General features: G+C 44.1%; 1 protein-coding gene and 1 long non-coding RNA gene across 3 annotated transcripts in view; both read right to left on the bottom strand.

Annotated features, from left to right (window-relative positions):
• Positions 1 to 17,334, bottom strand: part of LOC103016637 (uncharacterized) — a 95,799-nt gene that overhangs the window by 47,151 nt on the left and 31,314 nt on the right. For both annotated transcript variants that reach the window (XR_009009155.1, XR_451465.2), the window contains one exon: positions 11,977 to 12,064. This is a non-coding gene — a long non-coding RNA (uncharacterized LOC103016637). The remainder of the gene's footprint in view (positions 1 to 11,976; positions 12,065 to 17,334) is intronic.
• On the bottom strand, positions 5,521 to 7,287 carry FAM181B (family with sequence similarity 181 member B). The gene has a single exon (XM_057552087.1). The coding sequence runs from the start codon at positions 7,235 to 7,237 to the stop codon at positions 5,957 to 5,959; it is 1,281 nt and encodes a 426-aa protein (XP_057408070.1). The 5' UTR covers positions 7,238 to 7,287; the 3' UTR covers positions 5,521 to 5,956.

The raw sequence follows: 17,334 nt of genomic DNA on the forward strand, positions 1-17,334 counted from the left end.
AACTGGGACCATCTCTTCCGTCATCTCGCTGACATCCCTCCTCCTGACTGATATTTCTTTACTACTATTTTCTACCTTGAAAAAAATAGTTATTTTTACACTGCTGCCAAACACATAGAATCATGACTTATATAGTTAATTTCACGTGTCTTTAAAAATTCTACTAATTTCTGACTTTAACAAAAACTTCTCCTTTTGGGAAATGAAAAGTGAGGGTCTTTCGTGGGGTAAATATTACAAAGAAAGTGGAACAGGGCTAGAGATACTGATTAGGATCAGGGTCTAGGAAAGCAGCTTAGTCACAAGGTCCCAGAGGCAAGTGGGCCTTGGACTTGGAAACGCGTTGAGGAGAAGAGAGGATGAGAGGGGCAGGTGAGACATTCAGAGCTGTTAGAATCCAGGAACGGCAGTTACATGAGAGGCAGCATTTCAGTTCCAAGCCATCTTCGAAGGCATCTTGAAGTAGTGGCTGGAGCTGGCAGAGAATTTGGTAGCAAGGAAGGACAGAGTCTTGCCAATAGCAAGGAGGGCTGGCAATTTGTTCACTTGATAAGTGTTTGAGTCCCTGTATGTCAGACACAGATAGTCCCTGGAAGTACAACGATGAACAGGACACACACAATGCCTGCGTTCACAAGCCTCAAGTCTAGTGAAAACAAAGGGCCAGGCCCCTGCGAAGTGAACTGGGTGTCCCAGTAGAGCTCCAGACACAGCCGAACATGAGTGGGAGACAGGGCAAAAGCAGTGCCATACCGATCAAGCACACACCAAGGAAGACAGGGGAAAGGCTGCACAAACTTGAGCACACAGATGCTTGTCCAGTAGACCCACTTCTTGGTGAGGAGCAGACCCCCTTGCACTGTCAGGGTAGGTTCTTCCTGGCCCAGAGGCTGAGGATTTGCAGCCAAGTGACACTGGATGTGATGAGGTTCAACAAGAGCCTCAGAGCGTGTAACAAGTCAGCAGTCTCTGCCAGATGCACCCCATTCTGACCAAGCCTGGGCATGAACTGAGCTGCTCGGTCTGTTCCCTAGCATTCTTGGCTGCTGACAGTCTATCCCTCAAATTGTGGACAGCTTCTAGAGGTTGTGTTACAGCTGTTCAGACTCCCCTTCCTAGTATTTCCTAAAATGAAATGAAGTGAAATGAAATAAAATATGGCATAGTTACATAAGTCTTGTTTAAGCATGCAAAAAAAAACCCAACTTTTTGTGGCCCAATAAATAGGATTTAATTTTGCTTGTCATAGTGTTCTTTACTTTGTTAGTTTCCTAGGACTGCTATAACAAAGTGCCACTAATTGGCTTAAAACAATAGAAATGTATTGTCTCACAGTTCTGGAGCCTAGCAGTCTGAAATCAAGGTGTCGGTAGGGTCTCTATGAAGGTGCTAGAGAGAGATGCTTCCTTGCCTCTTCTAGATTCTGGTGTTTGTGGGCAATCCTTGGCACTCCTTAGCTTGTAGATGCATCACTCCAGTCACATGGCTGTCTTCTCCCTTCGTATCTTCACATTGTCTTCTCTCTTTGCGTCTGTCTCTGTGTCCAAATTTCTCCTTTTTATAAGGACACCAGTCATATTGGAATAGCTCCCACCCTAGTGACCTCATTTTAACTTGATAACCTCTGATTAGGTAAGACCCTATTTCCGAATAAGGTCACATTCTGAGGGCCTGGGAGGTAGGACTTCAACGTATCTTTTTGAGGGAACACAATCCAACCCATAACATTTATTCTAGGTAATAAGTGGATCTTGAGTCCATTGCCAGGAATCTAGCCACATATTCTCCCTCCTTTCTCTCTCTCTCTCTCTCTCTCTCTCTCTCTCTCTCTCTCACTCTCTCTCCTCTTCATCCCTGCCATCACATTCTATGAAAAAATAAATATGGTGTTTCTCAACCTGGAATATGTTTCTAGTAACATCACATTTTGTAAGCAAAAAAAAAAAAACCTGCCTATACTATTCATTTAGGAATTAAACTATCGAGTACTTTGTGACATCCCTCAGATTATTTTCCTGTATTGCTTCTTCACTCTCATATTGGCACTAAACATCTCTTGTACCTATAGTCTGAACTGTCCAACTCAATTTTAGATTCATTGAGAACAGGGCTTCTAGGTATTGTTAATCTCACAGAGGAAAATTCTGGTCACAGTCTATGGGTGGAACAAATGATTGAAAGCATGTCACAATATCCTCTATGCCTGCCACCAAACACACTGCGCCAGGCAAAATAACTCTGTCTGGGACAGTCCTATGCATGCTGGGATGTTTGGTCACCTTAGGACTCAAAATAGTTCAGGTTTAAATAGCAGGTGAGATGGAGGCAAAAAAGTAGATTCTTTTTCTGAGAGACAACTCTAAAGAGAAGAAGATAGAGTAATATCTAGAGAAGGAAACAGGGTCGAGAGAATTTTTCACCTCTTTATTCCCCCTCTTTCTTATTTTTTAAACCATGCTGAAGGCTTATTTCTATAATGAAAGGAAAAAGTGAGGATGAGGCTGGAGATATAGGAGACTAAGGATAATTGCTGGAGCAGCATCTTGTCCTCATGAAGTAGAAGAGGCAGGATGCTGAGTCCGGAGGGTAGGAGAAGGTCCCACCTGCCTGAGAGAAAATCCGATGTGTGAAAGTGGGAATGGGAAATGGAGGGGGATTACAACAGATGCTTTCCATCTTGTCAGGATGCGGAGTGAGGAGAGGGGTGGGGTTGAGGCTTGAATGGAGATGAGCAAAGGCTTGGAGATGTAAGAAAACAGTAAAACACATTCCAAGCACCCAGGAATGCCCAGCTGAGATGGGGAATCCTGAATACGCAGCATATAACGTAATTATTATCACCAGCTAGGCTAAGATCCCCAGCATGTCCAAAGTCATACAACTACAAGCATATTATAACATATTTCCAGTCTTGAAAAATATCTACTATTGCACTTAAAAAGACCTGTCTATGGGCAAGTATGTGGCTAGACAGGAGACAAAAATACTTTCTAACAGGCTTCAGGAGAAAATGAAACATGAGAGGAAGCAAAAAATATACTCAGCCTTTGGCAGGACTATTATTAATGGGCACTCCTTACTGTACTGTGGTAGGTGGCACAGTCAGGCATACATGAGCTCAGACTGGAAAGCAACATGGGGAGAAGAGGAATCAGAGATGGGGCAATTTGGAGGCTACATAGGGGCCAAGCACACATTCTTGGCATCCTGGGTGGTTTGGAACCTTGACATAATGCCAAGACTTGGCTACCTGGTACTAAGAACTCTCTTTCTCTGGTGGTGGGCATTTATACATACCCTATGCCAAATCCTCATGATAACCCTTTGGGATAGTTATCCAATTTAGCCAAGGGGAAGACTTCGTTTCAATACAGTTAGCTAGTCCATGGCTGGTAAATTAGCAGAGATGAGATGTAGCTATGCTGATTGATTTAGCCCCTCCCTTTGCCCTTCTTACTTTTCATCTATAACAGTGACGATAATAACAATACCTAAGCACAAACCTTTGTAAGTATTAAATGAGGTCATGTACGTGAACGTGCCAGGCACCCCATAGATGCTGCTTATATATTTGTCTAGTATAGTGGTTTTCAACTGGTAGCAATTTTGCCCCCCAGGGTATTTGTGGTAATGGAGATATTTTTGATTGTCACAAGTAGGGGAGTGCTATTGGCATCTAGTGGGTAGAGGCCAGGGATGCTGCTAAACATCCTACTATGCACAGGGCAGTCCCCACAGCAAAGAATTAACCTGCCCAAAAGGTCAATAGTGGTGACATTGAATCCCTGCTAGTAGCATAATGCAGGGGACTGGAAACCGTACACACTAACAAAGCACAACAGAAGCAAAGTAACTGACAGGTCTCGGTGACAGGACACTTACAGATCTGGATCTTGGACCCACTACCTGCTTTTGGCAAGTTATTTAACCTGTCTGAGCCTCACTTTTCAAATGGGGATCATAACAGCATAAAGTCATTTCAATAAATTAAATAATTGCTGAATAATATTCTGCTAGCACAATGGAATTAATCATTTGTCACCACCTTGCAATTTAATAGACACCAAGTTTCTGAAGTTGCAAACGTTCTTTTCATAGTTAACAAGACTCTCTGCTGTATTTCTTGTGGTGCTTTCTTAAGACAGGTTTTATTCAGAAGAAAGTGACTTAGGGATAGCATTGAAAGCTGTCTGCCATGGCTCAGTATCTTGGTTTTTTTCCCAAATTCTTTTCTGAAAAGATCGCTGTACTTTTGATTTGGGCAAACACTGATCTAGATTTTAAAATCTTTTGCATAACACTGGGTTTCAACTTTCTCACATGTGGATACTCTTACAATCTATCTTGGCTGCCTGAACAGAGGGAGCTCTCTCTCCTCTGCAACATAACCAGTAGGCAACATCTTGTATTGTCTGGGTGTTGGTCTCTCCGGACATTTTCACCAGCAAGGCTGCAGAACTGAAGGGCTCACTTTTTTCTTTCCAGCGGCTCACTTCCCACCCAGTCTTTCCTCCTCTGCCCTTCAATGATCCTGATATGCCATGAGTCCTCTCTGCCACTTCATGGCTGGTTAAAACATTTCTGATTTTTCCCCAGTCTCCCTCTGATGAACGGATCAGACTCCAGGGCCCCTTCAGATTCCATTCATCAAACCTGCTATCCAGGGAGGAGTCTCCTTGGGAAACTTCACACTTTCACTATTCCCTTTCATGGAGAGAACGTGGGTATAAGGGTGTGAGGAAGCACAGGGAGGCAGAAACCAACGGCGGGGTGGGGGGCGCAGAGTGGAACAGGATGACAGAGGGTAGAGAGAGTGTACAGCTTGTAAGGGAAAGGGCAATCACCAGGCAAATAGATGGACCAACAAAGAGCATGGGACTTACAATCCTAATGGTTTCCAAGTGTAGAAAACATTTACATAGGTATATAAAGTATATATACCTGCAGAACCAATCAAGCACTGGCCTGGGGGTAGGGTGCTCAAGGCATGTTATGTATTTTCCCTCTGAGCTACCCAACAAGCTGTGAAGAAGTGAAAAGTGGAGGAATATCGTCGTCCCCACCCTCTCAGATAAAGAAACTTCGATGCAAAGATGTTATAACTTGCCCAGTCTCCCCCTCCCAAAGTGGTTGAAGAATGGGAAAAGGAGAGAAATGGACCCCAGGTTTGCTAAATTTAAGCCTCCTACATCAGAAATTTGCAAGAAAATCCCACAGGAAAAAATAGACAGAGCAATGAGAGGCCAGAGAAAGAAAAGTGAACAAGGGCACTGATAAGAGGGGGAAAGTTAAAGAGACGGAAGAAAGAAGGGAGCCTGAAGAAACCTAGGAGGAAAAGTGACAGAGAGACACGCATACCCGGGACCAGCACAGGGGAGGTCGGCAGTGCACACTGGCCTCACGTCCTCAATAACACTCTCACCTAACAAGGCAGAGACCACACAGGAAACCGTCCTCTAAGAGAACACCCAAATCAATAACAACATACCTCTGCTCCATTCTTTTCAATACAGACTTTAATTCATAACGCACTCTAAGGGGAGGGGAGGGGAGGGGAGGGGAGGGCCCAGGGCACTGTTTGGAGGGGGCAAGCACACTAAATGCACTGACCTTTTGATGAAAAGTTGGAGAAGGGACAGGTGGCTACAGAAGCCACCTCCTGCCCCTTCCGCCATCCCCAACCCATTCCCCAAATCCCGTCTTGATTTCTTGGCTTGTCTGATCCGGTAAGAACCTTCCAACGGCTTTTTTTTTTTTTTTTTTTAAACACGAGGCTGTGATTAAAACAACCCCCAACTTCTCTTCAGCTCTTTTTCTTAAGTTTCTTTTATTAACTGAATTTTTAAAATCCCGTTTCAACTCCACGTGCATTTGCCCATCGTTCTCTAGGCTTGGGAGAGGCCCAGAGGCGGCCGCCTCCGCAGCAGTCTCCACTGGGGGAGAAGAGTACCGCGAGTCAGTCCCGGTGCGCCCCCTCCTCTCCGGGCGCCCCTTCCCAAATCCCGTCCGGTCTCCAAAGGCTGGCGTACGCCGTGCGGCTGTAGCCCGCGCTGTAGTCGTAGGACACCTGCGGGGGCGGGGGCGGCGGGGGCAGAGCGCAGTCTGAGAAGAAGGGGGTGAAAGAGGCCAAAAGGCCGGGCCCGTCGTCCCCGCCCGGAGAGTCCGCGGCGGCTGGGTACAGGGGGCGCAAGGGCTCGTTCAAGGTCAAGCCACCACGGGGGGCAGCCAGGGGTGACTTCTTGGTCGTGGGGCCGCCCGGGGCGCTCCAGGGCTCGGGGTACAGTAGGCTCCCCCCCATCGCGGGTGGCGGCTCAAAGAGGCCGGGCTCCAAATCCGGGGGTCCCCTTAGGACGGCGGCTCCAGTGAGGAACACATCGAGAGGTTCCGCGGCGAGCAAGACGCCCGCCTCGGTGCCGGCGCCGTAGTCGGGCCCCAGCAGCTCGAAGAACTCCGCGGCCTCGGCGCCCTTCTCCAGGTCGCCCAAGCTCACGCCGGGCCCCGACGGGCCGCACCCGCCGCCGCCCGCCCGGGACGGCTCGGTGAAGAAGGACGGGGGCAGGTTGCGGGCCCGCAGCGGGACCTTCCTGGCGCCGGGGACGGCCGGACCCCCTGCGGGGCCGGCCGCGTCCCCTCCCAAGCCCCCAGCGCCCGCTCCCACGAGCCCGGCCGCGGGCGCCGCCTCCGCAGCCCCGGCAGGATCTGCGCCCCCGGGAACGTGGCGCAGCGAGTCGAAGAGCGCGGCCAGGCTCCGGCTTTGCAGGCTGGCGGCCGCAGCGGCCTGCGACGCCTCCCGCCGGGGGGCCGCCTTGCCGTGGGCCTGGACCGGGACCGTCTGGGCGCTGGCGGCGGCGAGCGGCCGCTTGGCGGGCGTGTCGGCGGCGCCCGGGGAGGGCGGGCCCGGGGGTGCGGCGCCCATGAGGCCGCTGCAGCGCTTGATCTGCTTCTGCAGGTACTTGCGGTGGTTCACCTTCCGCTTCGACTTGCCGGGCTTGTCCAACGCCAGCTTGATGTTGCTGGACGCCGAGTCGATGAAGCTGAGCAGGTCGCGGGTGGCCTCGCGCACGTCCCCGCCCTCGGCGCCCGCCAGCACTGCGCCCGCCGGTGTCCCGGTCTCCTCATCCTCGAAACAGCAACCCTTGTCCAGGGCTCCGAAGGCGCCTCCCAGCCCGTCAGGGGAGCCCCCGAAGCCGAAGGGGACGAAGGGGTGCGTGCTGAGGAGCGCCGCCTGGACTGCCATCGCCGCGGCTCCCGGGCGGCCCGCAGCGCCGCCCGTGCGCCCCCGGCCGCTTCCCGCCCGCCGCCCAGGCCCGGCTCCCGCCCTGGCGCGGTGCGCGCGGTGCGCGCGGCGCAGCTTCCTCGCTTGGGGCCGGGCTCGCTGCTCGGCCTCCCGGGGGAGCTCATTAGGTCTTGTAAGCTAGGGGCGGAGGGAGGGAGCGCGCGGCGACCGCCCCGGTGGCGAAGGGGAGGGGCTTACTTAGCTGGGCTAAGCCGGGGGTGGGGGTGAGGGGGCCGCTTTTCTAGTTTTCTGGGCTTTCTCAAGCTCATCGCCTTAACCCCTTAGTTTCCCTTCGCCCCGCGCGTTTCTCTTGGCTAGCTCCAACCGCAAGACGTGAGGATGGGATGGCCCGTCCTCAGACTCCAGCTCCGATACAACCACGCCCTGGCGCTGGGCACTCTCCCTGAGGCTGAGAAGGGAAGAGTCCAGACCCGTGGGTTTCAGTCCCAGCTCTGGTAACAATAGTAGCCATCAGCTACGGGGAGCTTGCTTATGACAGGCACTGTCCATGCATTTCCTCATTTAACCGTTGAATAGTCCTGTAAAGTACGTATCAGTATTATTATCACCATCTAACAAATGAGGAAACTGAGCCTTAGAGAGTTTCAGTGAGTCGGCCAAAGCTATATCCAGTCCAGGCTGACTCCAAAGCCATTCCTAAGCCCTTGACAAAACTTATGTTCTCTCTCTCGGCTTCCTCACCTATCAGATAGGAGAAGGAAACTAGTGTCTCTTCAAGCTCTAGCCCTGGTCCTGAGATTCTAACTCGAGTTCCTGCAGGACTCTCAACTCTGATGCTCTTTCTTCTACCCGTTAATTGTTTATAGCAAACTGAGGCCAGCACTTGACCCATCTTTTATTAACAGTAGACAGCAGGAGGCAAGGAAGTCACTCCCACTAAGCTAGCTGGTGCTTTAGAGAAGCAGCCCTGTGTGTGTATAAAACTCTCAGCCTCTTAGGACAAAGTATGGACTGGAACCTCTCCCCTAACTGTCATGCCATTTAGGTTGCCCTTTTGGAACTTCTGTTGCATTTCAAGAATCACCTTCAAGTTCATTTAGACCCACTTTCACCTGGGCAAGCTTCTTGGGATAGAGGAAATGAGTAATTTGGCAGAGCACGAAAGATGATTCAGAAAAGACGGGTTCTGGTCTTAGCCTCACCACTCAGTAGCTCTGTGACAGGTTGAAATCCTTGCTCTGATGGGTACACAGCTTCGGGCAAACCAGCTGACCTCTCTCTGCCTTAGCTTACTCATGTTAAACGCAGGTAAGGTTGCCCACCTCACAGGGCACTTGTGATCTTTAAAGGAAACATCCTGTGGAAAATCCTTATCTATTGACTGTTCTATAGCCTGTGATGAGTATTTGCCCTTATTTCTCTAAAACACAAAAAGGTGACTATGTTTCCTTACATGAACATCTAATATGTGATAGAACACCTCAGTCAGAGGGTGTTCATGAGGATTAAGTGAGGTAACATACATGAAGATGCTGTGTGTGTGATAACGTGTTGTCTAAATAAGTTATTATAGTTTAGGTGCAGAGTCTACCCGGGGCAGATACAGACCATCTCTTTCTTCCTTTCTTTTTTTTTTTTTTTTTTTTGGTGCCGTGTGCAGTGGAAGCCAGAGTCTTAACCACTGGACTGCCAGGAAAGTCCCTAGACCATCTCTTTCAAAACTCTTTTCTTTAAGCCTCATTTTTCAGGATGTAGCAAGACCATTTTTGAGCACCCTGAAGGTACAGCCTTACCAAAAAGAAAGGGCCAGATGAACACTTTTCATTTGGGAGATGAAGTACTTTTCCCAAGCCAACATGCTGAAACAAACTTTTTTTTAACTCAAGTTGGCTCAATTAGAATGTACCTTTCGTTTGAGTAACACACAAGGTTTTGTCCTCCATGACTGGACTGTTTTTTTATTGTTGGTGACCTTGCACTCAGAAAATTGTGTGGGCTTGTCACTGAGTTGTGTTTCTCCCCCCCTCGGATGTGGATGTCAGCACTTCCCTTTTCCTTTCGGCAGGACCATTCCATTGACCTCTGCGTCTGGCCGCAAGAGCACTAACTCTTTTTTTTTTTTTACTTTCTTTCAACTGAGTAGCTCTTACAAATCCCGAGATTGCAGAGGACAATATATTTAATTGACATCTTTAGTCTGAAAAATCTCTCGTAATCCCCACGGAGTTAGCTAAGCCCTCACGTAATCATATTCAAAATAAATAGAATATGAAAATATTAATATGTAAAAGTCTGTTTCCAGATCATTGGAGTTCTGAGCATCAAAATTGATTTGGCATTAGATGAGGACAGGTTCAAATTCTGGCCTGCCACTTGCTAGGTGAGTGCCCTTGGACAAGTCAATCTGTCTTCCTAAAGCTCAGTTTCCTCATCTGAAAAATGGAAGTGGTCCTAACTGTTCTCAGAGTCTTTGTGAGAATGAGGTATCCTAAGAGGCAAATAATACCCCTGAATCTTGCTTGTTTTATGTGCTCAATGGAGATCATCTCAGCTCCTCAGGGTTGTTGTGAGATGGTATATATGAAAGTTCCTGGCACAAAATAGCAGCTCAACAAATGCCCATGTTTTTGATTCTTTAGGCTCCACCTACTTCTTACCAACATATCACCCTATAAAATCAGCATCATTTGTTCTTTCTCCCAACAAAGTGACTATTTCCAAATGAAAAAGAGCAGCTATACTTGCGGGTTATAGAAACAGAAAAAGGCAGTGTAATAGCATAGAGAGAGTGCTAAAATTAGAACCAGAGATTGAGACTGGAGTCCAATATACCCTCTCATTATCCAGCTGACTATAAAAATTCACTTAACCTCCTGTACCTCAATATTCCCATCTATAAAATGGGAATAATCATGTGAATCAATTTGATACGGCTATTGTGAAAATCAGTGAGATAATGGAAATGGAAGTCCTTTGTCAACCATAAAGCTCTGTATACAAATATAAGATATTCATGGCTTAGAATTTCTATAGCCTGATTCACAAAATTGATCCTTATGCATAAAATATCCATCCAATCACTTATTCATTCAACAGAAAGATACTGACACCAACAATGTGCTCAGCACTGTGCTGGTACTGTGGATACAGAGATAAGAAGCCATGATTCCTACCCTTTCTGGTGGACAGACAGACATGCAAACAAGCCATTGTAATATAATGTGATACTTCTTAATAGAAGTAAATTAAAGGTACAATAATTGATGGGATAAAAGACCTTCAAGTTGAACAGAGGAGTTGGGGAAGCCTGCATAAACAGGTACCATTTGAGCTAAGAATTAAATGATACATTTGAGTGTGCCAAGCAAACAAGCAATATCTCTGGGAACAGCCGGGCAGGGACATGGTCATACGAAAGCAATGGTGTCTATGGAAAACTATAGATAAGAAGGCAACAAAGAGCACCTTCTGCTTGAAGTAGCTCTATAACTGAGACCAAAATAAATCCTTAGTGCTTCCAATGTGCAGCTAAATGGCACATGTGGACCCCACCTCATGGTCTCAGTTGCTTTTCCCCTTTCCTTTGGGGAAGAGCTCTATTTCGGATGGAATGAGCTTCAGCAAAGTAAGAGGCCAGCTCCTGCCAGCCATCAGGCCCCTCCTCCTACACCCTGAGCAAGCACGCTCACTTGAGTGGTTTTGACATCAATCCATTTCCCTTCCTTTGGGGCCAAGGGACCTGGCTCCAGCCTGCACGCGGGACTCTCTGCAGAGCTCCAAACTAGAGCTCTTTTGCCCCACTGATACCTAATGCTGAGCAAGTGGGATTAGTCTCCTTGGGAACCAAGCCCCCCAGGGACTCAAGGGCTGAACTTGCCCCAAACCGTTTGGGAGAATTGAGATTTCATATTGTTCTTTTACACTTGGATTTCAGGACATTACTTAGACAAAGGCCCACCTGAGAGCTGCCTCCTTTCTTGTGGGTAAATATAGCAGCAGGATCAAAAGCTGACTTACTTATTTTGTTTTCCTCTTTGTAACTTTAATCATATTCCCTGCAGGACAATCCTAGTGCTCAGGGCTGTCAGGAATGCACATTCATAAAGGGAGAAATAATTATGCATCTTTTTTTACTCTCTTTCTCTCTTCCCATACCAACTGCTTGTCATTCACTATTTTTCAAACCTCAAATAAAACAAATTAATTCCTCAGCATCACCACACAACTTATAAAGTATCAATTTCATCACAAAATAATGTTGCCTTTCAAATTGTACACTCCCCAAAATGTATCTGTTTTCTTTCTCATCCTTTCCTCCATCCTTCTGGTCCATGTGACATTGACAATGGCTAGTCTGGAGGATCCAAGATGGCGTCATTCACATGACTGCACCTGTGCCTACACATGCTGGCCTATCCAGTAGCTGGTGTAAGAGTACTCAAGACTTCTTACATGGACGCTCAGGAATCCCAGAGACAGTGTTGCAATAGGCCCCATGTGGCATCTGTCAGGCTTCTTATGATCTAGCTCCAGAATTCCCAGAACATCATTTTCACTACATTCTATTGGTCAAACAAATCACTAAGGCCAGTTCAAGAGGAGAGAAATTAGAATCCAGCCCTCAATGGAAGAAATTGCAAATAATTTGTTTGGTATGTCTCTTAAATCTCTTTTCATCTATATCACCCCCCGCCTTTCGTTTTCTTTGCAATTGGTTTACTGAAGAAACTGGTCATTACCTTGTCATTTTCTCCCACATACTGGATTTGGTTGGTTGCATCCATCTCCCTGGTATCACTTAATATGTTTCTCTGGCCCCTGTGTTTCCTGAAAATGAGGAGTAGATATAGGGGCTTGGTCAGATTCATGTTCTTTTTTATGCTATAGTGCTCACACACAGACACACACACACACACACACACACACACACACTATAAAATATATGCTATAATATTTATAATGGTTTCAGAATAACAATGCCAGTATTCTTACTAATAGTATAATTACTACAAACAATCTTATTTTTTCTCCTTTTTTCCATTATTTTGTCCTCAAAACATCTCCCACTAGTGATGAACAGTCCAATTACTATGTTTTAAATTCACTTTTAAAAATCCTCTCTGTGTGGTTATACCACAAATTCAATACACAGTTAGGTTTATTTTTATTACTTTGCTTTATATAAAATTGCTTTATAAATCTTTAATTTTGTTTTATAGATTTTTTTAAAATTTACATGATTTCAAAGTCAAAACTACATCACAAGACATATTCAAAGAGAGCTAGCTTCTATTGTGGTCCCTTCCACCCAATTTTCTCCCCCCTTCCTATAGGTAATCTTTGTTGTTGTTTTGTTTTGTTTGGGTTCAGGCTTATTCTTTGTTAAATAATCATATTTTTATTATACATTTTCTTCTTCCTTGTTTTTTTTACTTAACAGCAATACACCTTCATTCATTTTTTTTACAGTTGTGTAGTATTCCACTGAGTGGATCTACCATAGTTTACTAAACCAGTTCTGTTATGATTAAATTACTTGGGTTTTTCTAGACCTTTTATATTACAAATAGTGCTGTGATGAATAGCTTCAGTGTAAAACCAAGATCTCCTAACTACTGATCTGGTGCTCCTTTCATAATATTGATGTAGTTATGAAAATAAGGCATATACTAATTTACATTTCATTCCTTCTTTCATTTATTTAACAAACATTTATTGAACTCAGACTGTGTGTCAGAAAGTGGTATGATTTTGAAGGAACATAAAGATGCATAAAGCAGAGTCCTACCTTCAAGGAATTCATGATTTGGTAGACAACGCAGACACATATTCAGCAGAATGCAAAGCCATGTAAAATAAGGTGTAAACAAATCACTGTGAGTTCAATAGAAAGAGAAATCCACTCGGATAAAGGAAATTGGCAAGGAGACATAGATAATGTGATATTTGAATAGAGCAGGAAGAGCGGAAGTCCCCAAAGTATATAAAGACAAATAAACACTCAATATAGACTGCATGGAAATTTAGTTCTAATGCTTTTCCTTAGCTAAGATCTTTTCATTTTTACAAGGAGAATGTTTTAATGTACTATTTTTTTATATACATTATATATTAGTTAAAATACTGATTTTTCAAATGAGTGTGGATGGCATTTTCAGTGAGTAATGAGGATTTCTGTGTTCCTGGATATGCATAGGAAAATAGTAGGAGACAGCACTAACTGGGCTGGGATTATCAAATGGCAAGCCAAGAGACAATGTAAACTCTGTAGTATGTCTCTTTCTTTCCGCATCTCTTGAGATATTGTTGGGCTTGGTTTATGCCAAAGGAAAATAAGACCTGGAGAGAAAAGACCTGGATTTAAGGTTTGGATCTACTTTTTAAATGTGTCTTGTTTATTAATGTATTCTTTTCTACTTTATTTCAGAAAGAAATATGGACCAATTATGAGAGTACATAAAATGCAATGAGATAACACAAATTAAACTGCAAACTAGTACCCAAGTTTTGGTTCCTAATACCATTCCCCAATAAAGGGAAGTAGACCTCCTTGAGAAACGGCTGATTCTAGGACTGGAGGTAGGGAATATAAAAGATGAGCCTGGAACATTTTATAGTACCAGAAAGTAAAGAAGTGCTCAAAACACTATGTCAAAGAGACACAGGAGCCAACTAAAAGAGCTCCCAATGACCAAAACTGGAAAAATTTAAGCAACAAAATAAATAATGTAATATTGGATTATGAAACAAAGAATAAAATAAATATCCATTAGTCCATACTGATGTAAACAAATGATTGAATAAATAAATAAATAAATGAGGGTAATAGATAAATCTCCCATAAAGAGGAATTCCAAATAATTTATATGAATACTCTGCTCTCAAGGAGGTGAAGCATAACTTCTCACTCTTTAACTGTAAGTTGTGCATAGCGACCTTCTTCCAAAAAGAACAGCATGTAAAGAAGGGGAAAAGAGTGATTTTATAGTAAAGAAACCTGGCAAACACCACTTCAGCCAGGTGATCAAGGTTAACAATGGTGATGTCATATTGATAATATATACCCTTGATAGGATGAGAATGGCACTTTACTAATGTGGTTTTCCCAAAAACCTATTGTTGCCATCTAATCATGAGAAAAACAAATCAGCCAAATCCCAATTGAGGGGAATTCTACAAAATGTCTGACCAGTACCCCTCAACAACACTGCCAAGGACACCAAAAACAAGGGAAGTCTGAGAAACTGTCACAGACAAGAGGACCCTAAGACACAGACTGTAATGTAGTCTCCTAGATGAGATCCCAAAGCAGACAAAAAGATATTAGGTAAACTAAGGATATCTAAAGTATAGACTTCGGTTAATAATGATGTACCAATGTTGGTTCATTAGTTGCAGCAAATGTACCATAGTAATGTAAGATGCTTACAATAGGTAGGGAAACTGGGTACAGGACATATAGGAACTCTCTGGCTGTTTCTGCAATTTTTCTGTGAATTTAAAACTATTCTAAAATAAAAGACTTATTTAAAAAAGAAAAAAGGTAGGAGGATTTCATGAAGAAATAAAAATGTAAAGTATTAAGTGGGCCCTGGGACTTAGAATGAGATTAAACCTTATAAATATATATTATATCCTTGTGAAATAATTGCATATTCTGTGTAATCTTCCTAAGAGCCAATGGAAAAAGTGAAATCCGGTCAGTTACCATAATTAACACTACCTAAAACATAAAAGGAAACCAATCGCTTAGGATAAATAGAAGGATCCTTGGTTCTAGAGCCAGTCAGGTATTTCTCTCAAGGATCCTCATGAGAAGGAAAGTGTAAAATGGAGTGAACAATCTTAATAGACAACAGCTCTGGCTGATCCTTATAATAACAGCTCTAACGGATCACTGATCCCTGAGCCCAAGCCCCTCTGCTGTATGACATTGCCCCTCCTCCCATCATGAGCTGTAAGTCTGTCTCTCCACACCTCTGAATCTGTGCTGGAGACAGTGCACAAATTCCAAACCTTTGCAAACATGCAACATAAGAGGCTTTGCAGCTTCCACTTTCACACTCTCGCAACACTAAGACCCCATGCTATGAACGATCCCAAGAGAATCAAGGTGCCCCAGATAAGAGCTAGCACCACTGCCAGACATGCCTGTGAGACCGTTCTACACCCTCCAAACCCAGTCAAATCATCATATAACTGAAGCCACATGAGTGGTTCCAAGAAAGACCTGCAAAAGAACCACTCAGGTTGGGCTTCCCTGGTGGAGCAGTGGTTAAGAATCTGCCTGCCAATTCAGGGGACACAAGTTCAAGCCCTGGTACAGGAAGATCCCACATGCCACGGAGCAACTAAGCCTGTGCGCCACAACTACTGAGCCCGTGCTCTAGAGCCCGTGTGCCGCAACTACTGAGCCTACGTGCCACAACTACTGAAGCCCGCGTGCCTAGAGCCCATGCTCCACAACAAGAGAAGCCACCGCCATGAAAAGCCCACACACCACAAGGAAGAGTAGCCCCTGCTCGCCGCAACTAGAGAAAGCCCACGTGCAGCAACGAAGACCCAAAGGAGCCATAAATAAATAAATAAATAAATTTATTTTAAAAAAAAAAAGAACCACTCAGGTTGCCAACCAATACCATCATGTGAAATCATAAATTTTGGTTTTAAGGCAATACCTTTTGGGATGATTTGTTATGCAAAAAGTTTGATGAGCTATTTTTTAAATAATAGACTTCACTATAGAGGTATAGCACCACACTCCAATAAATCTGTTAAAAGCAACTGAACAGAAAGCCTTCATTCTAACTGAACACCTTGGAAATATCTCTTAAGCAAGATAATCCCTGCCCTGCCCACTTCAACTGAGATAATGAATGTGAAAGCATTTTGCAATTGGAAAGCATCCTACCAATTGCCATTTGTCCAATTTTTTTAAAAAATGTTATGGGCTTTCCAGAATATTGCTAAACCAGGGCAGCAAGCAGTACATGCATAAAAACAACAAAGGATTCTCCTTACCCTGGACAATCATTAAGTCAGTGTTTTCTAAACTGTGCCCTCCTTCCCCCTGCTTGTCACCAGTGATAACTCAGGTGATCCCCAGATGGCTTGGTGTTTTCAAAAGAAAACTGAAACAATTTTGTGTACATATATTTTATAAATTTTAAATTAAAAATTATGTAAGTGAGACAATGTAAACACCTAATACAGTGCTTGACATGTACTCTATGCAACATGGTAAATGGTGACTATTATTATTGTCAGGGTTTTTTAATATTATTATCATTATTGGTATAATAAAACAGAACATTTTTTGTGGCCATAATAAATAAATAAATTATTAATAAATAAATAAGGGAGGCAACAGCACAAGAAAAAAATTATGGCTTTCAAAGAAATCAGTTTTTCTTTATAATCATAACCTAATGGTTACACATGTATATCAAAGACTGCATACATTTGTTCCAGCTAAACTACATGATCAGTCAGTTAAAGATATGGTTTTCACCTCAAGCTTATGTAATTTACACATTAGAGTTTTTGTTGGTTACATTTCCATTTTCTTTATTATATATTACATCTGTATCTCAAATTTATGAAAGCAGATCAATAGCTTCAAAGCAATTTTGTAGTACTAAATTAGTGAGAAAAATAGTAAAAAAATTATAAATATATATAGTAAACAAGACAAATGAAAATATAAAATATACATGCTGGTATAAACACATCTGTAAGTATAATAATTTGTATAAGGACTGCAAAAAAAGAAATAAAAAAAGAAGAAGAAATTTGGAAACTAACTGATTTGAGCCACAGAACCCAGGAAAGCCTCAGTACTTGAGAAAGTAAGCGTGAGGAGAGGGAAAATAGGAGAATTGGTTGAAAGCCTGTATAAGAAGCAATTAGAATTCAAGATACCCTCCCCCATCCCATATAGCCCGTTGGGTTGAAAACAAGAATTTTGGGCTTCCCTGGTGGCGCAGTGGTTGAGAATCTGCCTGCCAATGCAGGGGACACGGGTTCGAGCCCTGGTCTGGGAAGATCCCACATGCCGCGGAGCAACTAGGCCCGTGAGCCACAACTACTGAGCCTGC

The sequence above is a fragment of the Balaenoptera acutorostrata genome, chromosome 9 (assembly GCF_949987535.1).
Source record: "Balaenoptera acutorostrata chromosome 9, mBalAcu1.1, whole genome shotgun sequence".
Lineage (NCBI taxonomy): Eukaryota > Metazoa > Chordata > Mammalia > Artiodactyla > Balaenopteridae > Balaenoptera > Balaenoptera acutorostrata.

Bases quoted from the DNA above. Each gene is read 5' to 3' on its own strand.
- FAM181B (XM_057552087.1), bottom strand. From the start codon at position 7,237: ATGGCAGTCCAGGCGGCGCTCCTCAGCACGCACCCCTTCGTCCCCTTC.